The 11983-nt window shown below is 33.0% G+C and overlaps 1 protein-coding gene across 1 annotated transcript; it reads right to left on the minus strand.

Moving 5' to 3' along the window:
• Nucleotides 1–1167: 1167 nt before the first annotated feature.
• Nucleotides 1168–7762, minus strand: LOC133857209 (protein NPGR2). Its single transcript, XM_062292388.1, has 6 exons — nt 7525–7762; nt 6703–6986; nt 5794–6046; nt 3919–5135; nt 3019–3172; nt 1168–1889 (listed from the first exon to the last, which is right to left on the minus strand). The coding sequence occupies exons 2-6, from the start codon at nt 6961–6963 to the stop codon at nt 1570–1572; spliced, it is 2205 nt and encodes a 734-aa protein (XP_062148372.1). The 5' UTR covers nt 6964–6986; nt 7525–7762; the 3' UTR covers nt 1168–1569.
• Between the last annotated feature and the right edge of the window lie 4221 nt (nt 7763–11983).

Consider the following 11983-nt stretch of genomic DNA (forward strand, 5'->3'; position numbering starts at 1 on the left):
ATTTAAAAAATGTTTGGTATTTTGAATTGTTTGTTAAATTTTTTTTTTTTTTTTTTAAGGGTTCATAACCCTTGAATTGTGTACTTTTAAGTTTTAACTCTGTTTTAAGGGAGAATAATTCATTTTGTCTTAACTCTTTTTTTTTTCTTTATTTATTTATTTATTGAGACCTCAGTTTTTAATAATGAATTTTAGACATGTATTTCAAAAACTTATAAATCGGACCTCTAATTACTGCTTTTGTCAAATAGATAACATAAATGATGTAAAAATATAATTATATCTTTCAAATAAAAATTAAAAACAAAAACAAAAATGTTGAGATGCTACTTGCTAGCCACGGCCACAGTTGAGACATTGTGACAGCACCTAGTCATGGCTGGATTAGCCACCTAGCCACTTTATTTATTTATTTTTTAACTTATTATATATCTAAGGGAAAAAAAAAAAATTGTACTTTTATATCATTTTTATTATTTATTTGAGGAAAACCATTAACAAAAATCTCAATTTATAAATGCTCGAAACTAAAATTCATCGAATTAGAAAAATTGAGGTCCCAATATCACAAAAAGAAAAGAAATAAATAAACAAATAAAAACTATAAAGAAGTCGTGACATTTTTTTAAATAAATAAAATATCAGGCGGGAAGACATAAATCATTTGTACCAACTTTACAAAAGCTATTGTTTGTGAATTGTGACTTTTGAGTATCAGCTTTTAGTATTGTCTCTTTAGAAGGAAAACTATGAACACATAAAATGTATTTAACGCTGCTTTTGAGATTTTTGATTTTTGACTTTTGATTTTTGATTTTTTAAAAAAAGAGCCTAACATAGACCACACAACGTCAGATGGGGAGGGACGCTAATGGAGAACTGAGCGACGACTGGTATTACTCTTCTTCGATTGATTACACCAAAAACATTTCTCATGATACCCACCCAAAATGTATGTGTCCATCCTGAGTAATGTTAGAAGTTCTTCATATATCATTCGTGTCCCTCTAAAAATGAAGTAACTTTTAAAATTACCATCGAATTTGTGATTAATAACTATTAAATTTTAATCAAATGATGATTTTAAAAGCCACCTCATTGTTGGATAGAGATATGAGAACTTTTAGAATTACTCGTCCAACTCACGCAGGTGAAAATGGCATTAGATTAACCGATAAAATTTGCACTATAATTTCACCTGGTGGTGGAATGTGATAACGATTCCTTCCTAGTTCCTACAGTAAAGAAACAATACATACAGTATTCATTTTGAGGATCACAAACGTTGTCTACCAAGTACACCCATGTGAGAGTACGTTGTTGAGGCTTCAAAAGCTTCCTGTTCCATGCAAGTAATTGAGTTGGTCACTTGTTTCCTATATCCACTAATCCTCACCAGCTTATGGAGTCCAAAAGCTGTAACTGAACCTCAGGAACTGAACTTTCTCTTTTTATTGCTTTTCACTTGTGTATCAGAACATATCATGAAGATTCATATGAGAAGACAGTCGTGGAAGAGAGGAGAAGATTTTGATGCTTTACAGATATGAGACGTTAACGTCGAACCAGTTATCTGAAGGGTTCAACTGGTGCAGACTCTTCAAGAAATGCTGCAGCCTCAAAACATTCAGCGGCTTCTAGAGATGATGATGCAGTACCCTTGGCTTTATAAAATAAACCGAGATTATACCACGCCGAATGATTCGTTCTGTCGAGCCGCAACGCGTTCATCAGTAAGCTTCGCACAACTGCATGTGATTGGTTACCAAGCTGTCTGAGAACCACAGCTGTGGATATCAAGCTTGGAACATGGGTGGGATCAATATCCAAAGCATATATGAAAGCTTTTAGAGCTGCTTTGTAGAGGCCCTTTGCTTCATAAAGTACGCCTGTAAAGTCAAGTAAGTATTTCAACAGGAGGCCCCAGCCAAAACCATCCAGGCAAAGGGCAGACTGAAAAGGTGTAACACAAAAGAAATGTTTAAGAAGCCTTTTTCTCTCAGTTAAAGATTCTGAGCATACAGCAACAGTCAATGAATTTGTTTTCCCCAATATCAACTGAATAGTTTAAAACAAAAGGCAGAATGAAAAGGTGCAAATTGGCAAGCCCTACAAGTCAGTGAAGTCATTTTATAGCAACTAAACCAAGATCCCAGCAACCAAGCAGCAATCTAACAGTTTTTAATTGAAAAAGAATGGTGTTTGGGAGGATGGTGTTGTGGCTTGGATAGAAAGCCCCCAAAAACAACAAAAGCTAATTCATGGATCTATAGCATGCAATACAAAACAAATGAATGGCAATTTTTTTTATTTTTTTTAGGTTTCCCAATGAAACAAAAACATAAATGAAAATAGAGGAGATATTATATACTCCTAGTCTCTCAAATATCCTATGCAAAAACAACTGACCAATACCGAATGGGCACCCAGTTGAATAGAAATCTTATATAACAATATTTTTTTGGTCTTTTCCTCAAAAATAGCCATTATCAAAACTTCAGAAACTACAAAAGTAGGCAACCTCACAAAAAAAAAAAGGAGCAAATAAGGGTCTGCCAAAACTTGGAGAATATGAAATAAACAAATTGAAAAATGAAAAAGAAAAAAATTAACTGTTTTTTGTATATTCAAAATTCAAACAACTAGCCGAAAGTGAAACAGATGTCCGCCAAAACTTCTTGGGTCACAAATGATGGCATCAGTCCCACTAGAGCCCAGAGGTTTGGGTTTAGTTCGACAGCCTTATGATCTATCCCTAAAACAAGATTCACTAGTAACAATTGCATCTAACTTAAGCCCTTTTTCATAAACGTATTTCTCCCTTGTTTTTCTACCAGAAACAACCAACTAAATCATATCTTCAGTGCTTTGGGCAAAGCTGAAGTCATTTTTATGAATTGACAATTATGTGAAGAAGGAAAATTACACCACTATCAAAATTTTAGCCAAAATGGCCTCTAAAATTTCAAGGAAATGATTGGAAAAGAGAAAAAAGATAGAGTGATGACATAGATATACCTGTGGCATGACATCTATAAGCAGAGTAATAACAGATGACCTCAGATTTGGAAAGACAAATCTCAGCATCATGCCATTGAGACAGGCTTATGTAGACATAAGCAAGATCATGCCATACTTTCAATTCCAAACTCTTAGCACGAGTTCTGCTTCTCTGTCATAAATATTTCAAAAATAGTCACTACCTGAAAGCTTGTCTCACAAAGGGAAAAAAGAAAAAGGATTTCTTGGAAAGTTGAAGTTAGATGAAGAAAGGACTGTCTTTGGTAATGGAAGCGTATTCACAAAATGGAACCACAATTATCCCCATAATCACAAATTCAGAGCAAAAGAAGATTATAGATTATTCTGACTTTAAAATGCAACATGCGGGGCTAAATCTATAAAAGTATATCTATCTCATTATGACACTAGTTCTTCAACAATATAGCTCAACAACTTTACAGTCACAGTATTAAACAGCAGCATCCAACAGAATGAACCCACTTCTTCCAATATTCTTTCCTGAGGGGAGGAACCTTGTCAATTTTTTTTTTTTTTTTTGGGATAAGGTTGTCAAAATTCTCTCACCTACAGATCATCACTAGCAGATGCCCATCATTCCATCTATACGTCCTGGAAGTCACTTTCAAAATACCAGCTATAAACCTCCCATTTTTATCATATCAAGCTAGTCCATGACTAAAAGCACAATCACAAGATGACATATTCGAAAACTATCTCTAGATCTAGTTTTAACACGAAATCAAATGCATCCAATTCTAGAAGAAACATTTGATTCTTTCATGACCAAGAATCCAATTTAACTCCCAAAACAACAGAAAATGAATAGAGTTTAAGCAAATAAGAGTTCTATGTCAACATATTGGAGCTAATAAATGGGAACACTAATTAACAAACCTTGAGAAGCTTCTTCCCCGAGCCAAAGCTTTTACTCTGAATTTGAAGAACAGCAAGAAGCTGGGTATATGTATCAATGGCACTTTTTAACAGACCCTGTGCAATTTGAAGTTTAGCTTTGGTCCGCAACAGTTCTCCCTGATCCCATTTTCCAGTCTGATCCAGTGCAGCATTAATAACAGTTTCAGCATCCACAAACCGTTTCTGAGCTGATAATATCCGGGCCAGTAATAACCACCCTTTGATATTAGACCCACATTCCAATTTTAGCAAGCGCTTTGCATAATAAAGTGCAGCATCCAACTTCCTTTGGTCAGCATTTTCCAGGCTGAGATGGTAAAGAATATTGGGGTCACTCATTCTTGTCATTCTGCCAGCAGTTTCCAGAGCCTGAACTGCCTCAGATTCTCTTGTTACCCTCTCTGAATCAGCAACAGCAGATTTCGAATGTGTTGAAAACAAGACACCTAATAAAAATTTGGCAATGCTTTCCAATTGATTGCATCCACCATCCAAACTGCCAAGGGCTCTGCAAGCAAAACTTATCCCTTCTTCAGCAAGATTAGGGTTTTCTCCACAAATCTTTGATGCCATCAATAAAGCCGGAACACATTTTGGATCCTTACTCCCACTCAACAATTTTTTAAGTAGATTCAAAGCAACCAAGTCCTCCCCTGCTCCATAATAACAAAGAGCCAGAGTATGGTACCTGTCTTTTCGAAAAATAATTCCAGGAAGCAATTCTTCTACTTGATTAGCTAAAGCCTTCAAATCTCCGGCCACAGATAGAGCAAATGAAAGGTGATCCAGGATTGATGGATCCCACTCAATTCTCTTGAGAGAAACTTTTCTTAATAGTATCATAAACAGAAGTATAGCCTCTTCTATATTGTTTCTGGGGACGAATGAACTGTCCATTTGAGATCGGAGATTTGGGGGGCTTGCTTCACCTCCACAGTACAGAAGAAAGATGGCAAACTCTTTCTGGATTTTTGCTGTACTTACTGCATCAAGATTCCAAGGATAGAGGAGTGCCCGCCTGTATGACAAGATTACTTCATTTGGAGAATCAGCAAGTTTCCATAATTCTGGAAGTAACTCGACAGCCTTGTTTAGAGTCTCCTGCAATTTACAGTCAGCACCAAAGTTTTCAGGCAAGCCTTCTGGTAATGAAGATTCAACTATGTCCAGAATAACTTTGCAAGACTGAGCAGCTTCTGCAAGAATGATTGGAAATATACATTAGCTATTGTATGGTGTTTTGATTGTTAAGCTCACAAATTCTTTTTGTTTATTTATTTATTTAATCTTTCTACCAGCACAAAATCATGGGGACCATCCCCATTGCTCGGCCAGATTCTTAACAGAATAGATGCCTTGGCATCTTAAATAGCAAGACTCCAGACTTATCATTTTCCAGAATGGAACATATGGAATCAAAAACACTTCAAATATCACCACTATGATCTCAAATAATCATATGCTTCTTCCTTCTAGTGGTGCTGCTACTGAAATCACAAAGTTCAGTGTCCTCAGCAATAAAATAATTTAAATACCAAAAACATGTTAGAGAAGCCACCACTGATACTACAGAAATAAGAAAAATAAGATCTGTTGAAGAAATCCATGAAGTTTTCCATGTGACACAAATAGCCAGCCCTTCCCTCTACAAAATCAGAAAATTATAGTAAAGCAGTAACAAAAGAAACTTAATGACAATGGTACCCATACCAAAACCATCGCCACAAATTTGTCACTGGGAAGAACAACAAATAAAAGCAATTTGTGGATAAAGAAAACGTGCAAAGATAACTAACAAATTCGATGAATTCAGAAAGCAAATAGCAAATCTATGTATCAACACAAAGGAAATACCTTTAAACCTCCCAAGACCCTGCAATGATTTTGCTTTGAGAAACACTGCTTCCAAGAGTAAGCTGGCAGCATGTATAGACATAGGTTGTGTAGCATAATTTTGAGAATGTCTCTTATGACGTTCCCCTCTTCGAGCAAGGGTTTGTTTTATCTTGGGAGTCACTGCAGTAATATCTATCCCTTCAAATACATGAAGAGCTGCTTCTATGTTTCCCTTTTGATATTCATATCTTCCTAACAATGCTCTTGCTTCCTGCAAATGCAGATATCTTAGTCCTTACAACACATTACAAATTATCCAAAAAAAAAAAAACAAAGGAAAAAGTCCATGTTAATGATTTCCATCACGTTTACAATCAGTACTAGCAGACAAGAGATAAATGTGGATAATAGCTTCATGTTCACATAGTACGGAGTATAGTGTGGGTTCAAATTGAAGGCACTATTAGGACAAAAGAAAGGTGCAAGGATATGTACATGAGAAAACATGATGGTCTACGATCTAAAAGCAGCAATGAGCTTTAATTAGAGTCACCAAGTATCATCTATAAGGTTTGGTTGAGTTTTCTGTTACCTTACAAGACAGATTTGTTGAGTTGATATGAGTAAATTCATGTTACAATGAATACTGAGGCTTGGTGGAGATTTAAGTCTAGATCATTCTGACTCTTAACTACATACCTGCACATTAAATATCACTGAACACTAAAGTATCTGAAACTGAGTTTGCTAAAGTTGATTTAAATCCGACACAACTTCCCTTGATTTTAGTTAGAAAATTTAAAAATCAAACCCTGCTTCTAAGGTTCACCATATATAATAGATTATCTCAACCCAGGAGTAAATTAGGAAAAGAAAAGTCATCACTCAATAGATAACCAAAATTTAAAGACAAAAACAGAAACCAACCTCATAGTTTAAACAACCACTCTCACGTAGAGATGATTCAGCTTCTTCTAAATTTCCGGTATCCAGCTTCTTTTCAAACTCACGAGCTTCAGAAAAAATCGCAGTTTCTGAATAATCCTTGGTTGCAAGTGACTCTGATGAAGGAACCATTTCATCCGCTGCTCCTGACTGCTCCCCGGAGCACATACACTTCATAATCTTCCCGAGATTCCGCCTGATCTCACCCCTCCTCTGCTTTCCGACCCTATTCTTAATCCTCATATTGCCCCAACACACTACAAAATCTTCAATCACCAACACCAGCAGGTAAATCAATAACCTTTATATGTAAATCAATAACCACTTCATGATCATTCAGACCGATTCTCACAGAATAAAGTTGACACTTTGCACAAGAAAATTAACATGGCAATCAAAATTTCCAATAACCCAATCCAAAATATGGTGAAAATGAAGTGGAACTCAAATTCCAACACAATAAAACAGATAGACATCAAAATTCACATTAAGTAAAAATGAAGCAACAAGAAGCTTCAAACCAAAAAAAAAAAAAAAAAAGTTTCAGCATAATTTAAGCCCAACACCGAATTCCACAATTTCTTACCAGAAACAAACTCCAGTAATATTTCTCAAACCCCACTTGAAAAAACTAACAGGAATTATCCAAATTCAACCCCATCCAAATATAACCTCCAAAAACAATTTTAAAAACGCTACAAATTTATAATATTTCCCACATGAACTCACCCAAACGACAAAAACTGATAGAGCAATCACACCCATCAAAGCAAATAAATAGAAAACCAATTCAAAAGCACTCACCTTTTGATTTTCCAAGATGAAAAGCAGAGGCTTAGAGCACAAAAGCCATGAAGCCCAACACCCATTTACTCAAAAAAATCCCCAATCAAAGCTTTTTGCTTTAAATCTTTGAATCAATCAGAGCATCCCAATGCTTCAAAGAACCTTTCTTTTTCTTTGAATTAATACTTTGGAAACAGGGGATGGATATGGAATTTGAATTGAATCGTGATGGAGAAGATTTTTTGGGGGGTTAAGAAATTGAGGAATTACATAAAAGATGGTGGGGTTTTGGGAAATTAAATATTATACTTTGGCCCCACTTTGAAATTTCACCACCGTGGCAGAGGTTGGGCTTCTGCCACGTGGAATGTTTTTTCTTGGTTTTCTGTGCCGGCGTTAAGCGGTTATTTGCTACCCTGCACTGTCAGAGTCAATATAATTTCTTCTTTTTGTTTCATCTTTTTTGGCTTTTTTGCTTTTTTTATTTCTTTATTTTTAATATTTTTTTTTCGTGTAATTCCTTTTGCCCAAAAGATAAAAATAAAGTAGAACAAATATATAACTGCATGTGCATATCGTAGTCAGAAAGCACAGCATGGAAAACGTTTATTCTCTTAATTTGTTTGGCCCAATTAAAGAAAAAAAAACATAATAATTTCGGTTGTTAATGATTTTTAGATGGTATTTTTATAAAATTTTTTAAAAAAAAAAAAAAACGTGTTTTAATGTAACATAAAAATGAAAATAATTTTAAATGCTTTATAATATTTTGTGTTTTGAATTGTTTGTTAATATTTTATTTTAAAATAAAAAACAAAAAGGAGAATGAAAAATCGTTAACAAACAAAGTCATTAATTTAAATGCATATTATGGGTTATACTAATTTCATCACTTTCTTTTTTTTTTTGATAAACTTTTACTTCAAATTGAGGAATTTTTTAAATTCGGTTTATTAAATTGACATATGTCTTTAAAGTATGTGATTATCACATATATTTTTAAAAATAAATTTGAGAATCACATACTCTAAGGATAAGTGTTAACTTATATTAAAAATGCATATAAAAATCACATATTCTAAGAATATATGTCAGTACATAAACTCGGTTGGAAATATCGCCTACAACCCAATTTGAAGGTTTAGCTCCTTTAATTAGTTAAAGCTTTTTTAAGAGTAAGAGTACTTTTTAATTTTTGTACGTTTGAAAAAATATCAAAGATGAAAAGAGTTTTAAATGTTTTGTACTTTTTTGTGTTTTAAGTTATGATTTAGCAAACAAAGTAAATTGTCTTTTTTATTATTATTATTTGTAGTTAAAACTGCAAGAGAGAGGGGGAGATTAGGATCCTCAACAATTATTTACTTAAATTTTAGAGAATTTGAATAGTGATTGTGAGAGACCACTTATGAGATCTACCTGACCAAATAAAAATTGGGTCGTCCAACTACTTATACGATCAAGTGGGTCTCATAAGTGATCGATCTCTTACAATTATCTGTCTAAATTTTTTCAAATTCAATAAAATAATTGTAAAAAATTCAATCCGGAGAAAAGGGGGGGCGTGTGATGGTAATTAGGGAAGACATTAATTACAAAATGATAGAGAAAAAGTAGTTAATAGAGGTTGGGAGTTTGGAGAATTAAAAAGGTGGCGTGATGGGGACCAAAAATAAGTTAGTGGGAAAAATGGTGACATTAAAGTTTTGGAGAGATTCAACTAATTAATGCCGCATGGCCCATGCATTTGCTGTTTAGCATTACGAGTGGTCCTAATTAATAATGCCTACATCCTTCCCTTCCTTACAGCTGACGTGGCATATAACAAGTACTCAATGACATCGTTGGATTGTGATTCTGTTGAGACGTAAATATAAGATTTATTTAATTAAATGAGTCAGACTCTTTAATTATAACGGGGTTAATTTCGTGTTGAGTTCGTGTGTAAGATTCACAATTTTACTGATCGTGTAAAAAATTGTCACATTAAATATCGTATGTTGGATCCAAGTTGTGTTTAAGCATGTGTATAAAATTATATAAGTCAACTATAAGCCGACGCATTTAATTAAACGACTAAACCTTCAACCCTAACCAGCCGATGTTGAGTTCACGAATCATGTAAAAAGTTGTCAGTTATACTAAATTGTTGGATCATCCTTGTATTTGGTAATTAGTTAATAAAAATCTAGTTATTTTAAAATCTAGTTAATAAAAATGTGATTATTTAAAAACATAATTAAATGTTTGGTAAATTCGTAATTCAGTTTTTAAACTCATGCATCTCTATAAATACACCCCTTATTTGATGTACAAAAAATATAAATTTTTCACCTTTTTAAATCGTTTTTTTTTTTTTTTTTGAGAAAATTAGAGTAACGCATACGCGTTTTTGAAAAAATAGGAGCATATATATATATATATATATGGGGATTTGATTCATACACTACACCGTCACAATAAGTGCACAACAACCCTTCACATGAAGGTGGGCCTCAGACACTAGGGCCCACCCTCATGTGAAGGGTCGTTATACACTTGTTATATTGGTGTTGTAAATCTAATATTTTTCATATTTTGGTTAGTGGCCCTATTGTATAAGAATTTGGAGAAGGATTAGTTTGGTTTTTTAAATAATTGCACTAAAAATAGGAAAAAAAAAAAAAAAACTAAAATTTAGGATTCACGTGACGATATGTTATAAGATTCTCCAGTACGTTAGTTGTCATCTCCGAAGTTCCTATGATCCTCTATCTCCCTCAAAAGGGTTACGTGTCTGTTTTTTTGAGATGTTCATGGAGAAGGTTGTCAATCAACCACTGCACACTGAAACAATGCAATGGTCAATGGAGGTGACTCTTCTGTCACCAAGCTGACGGCACAGGCCAGGAACAACTCTCACACGTACTTGTTTGGAAAATGTTTGTACATATTAAAGTAATGAGTTTTTTATCTATATAAAAAAAAAAAATTAATAAAAAAGTAATGAGTTTTTTAATTTTGAAAACAGTAAAAAAGTGATACGGGATATAAAGTAAAAAAAAAAATTATATAGAAAGGTAAAAAACCTTTGTATTGTAGTGAATTTTTTTATTTGAATAATAATAAAAAATTATTGATGTGATATAAAAAGTAAAAAAAGTAGGAATGTTTTGATGTGGACTATTATTGAAAAATGAGAAAAAAAAAAAATTTTTTAAAAAAAGGGAATAGTGCATAGCACTATCATGTTCTGCTCCGGAGCTTGCGAAACAACACCGTATATATAGTCATGACACGAACCCACTTCTTTCCTGCAAATAAGCAAAAACCATAGCCGTTGTAGCTATGAGCAAAAGCGGTCTAAATCGTGAAAACGGAGTTGTGAAGAGCATTATAAGCATCGTGTTACTAAACTGTTAAATTATCACTTACCTTAAAAATTTGAGCCGATAGAAAAAATAAATAAATAAAAAAAAGGTAAATTTAATCTTTTAACATTTCATATCACATGTAAGTTTAAATTATACATTTTTTAACGTGTGAGACTTAATACTTAAAATATTTAATTAAAATAAATAGTGAATAACCGAGATAAAATTCGAGCTAATAACCTTTAAATCTAATACCAATCGTGCAAAGAGATCAAAGCGATAAAGTGTTGCACCCTACATGGGGATAGTCCTACAATTGATTGCAGGTACTTATCTCCATCATCAAAAGCCACAACTTGTTAGATCTATTATGTATATTACCAAATACATATACGTAATTATATACACAAGTAAATCAAAAGGTGTTTTGAACATTAAATAACTCTCTACCCCTAAAATCGGTTTTTAATTAGGGATAAGGCAGCAAGTACGTAGGAGATTATAGTCTTTTTTGCTTTAGATCAAATCATATACTTTTATTCAAATCAAGAAATTACAACTTGTTCCTCAAAAAAATGTTGGATTAGGCTTAAGTGCCGTAAAAAAAAATTACAATTTTACAGCACCTAAGTTAAATCTTCATATTTTAGATTATATTCTTCAATCCATACTTGCTCGGCCACTTTTTAGTATAGCGAAAGGGTAAGGTTTTATAAAATAAAATATTCCTATATATATGCCTATAGTGAGACTTAAAGGCATAACTAGCTAGAGTACATCTTGAGACTTGATATACCCAAAATATATATATATTTTTTTTTTGGAACTAAAAGAGTTACATATGCGTAAGTTAAATGACGTTTTCAGATAAGTCATTCCATATATATATATATATATATATATATATATATATATATATATATATATATATATATATATATATCGTGTCACAGAGTTTTGCCTGAACTCAATTTATTAAACTGACATTTGTTTTTAAAAATAAATATCAATTTAATAAACTGAATTTAAATAATTTACTCTAAAAAAAAAAAAAAAAAAAAAATATTATCTCGTATCATGTAAAATACCATGTGGAATCTTGTGAGTGTGTGTTTATTCCGAAT

The sequence above is a fragment of the Alnus glutinosa genome, chromosome 14, assembly GCF_958979055.1.
Source record: "Alnus glutinosa chromosome 14, dhAlnGlut1.1, whole genome shotgun sequence".
Taxonomy (NCBI): domain Eukaryota; kingdom Viridiplantae; phylum Streptophyta; class Magnoliopsida; order Fagales; family Betulaceae; genus Alnus; species Alnus glutinosa.

Coding starts and splice junctions, on each gene's coding strand:
- LOC133857209 (XM_062292388.1), bottom strand. CDS start 6,963: ATGAGGATTAAGAATAGGGTCGGAAAGCAGAGGAGGGGTGAGATCAGG. Junction 6,047..6,702: donor GTGGTTGTTTAAACTATGAG/GTTGGTTTCTGT, acceptor CTGCATTTGCAG/GAAGCAAGAGCATTGTTAGG. Junction 5,136..5,793: donor GGGTCTTGGGAGGTTTAAAG/GTATTTCCTTTG, acceptor TCATTCTTGCAG/AAGCTGCTCAGTCTTGCAAA.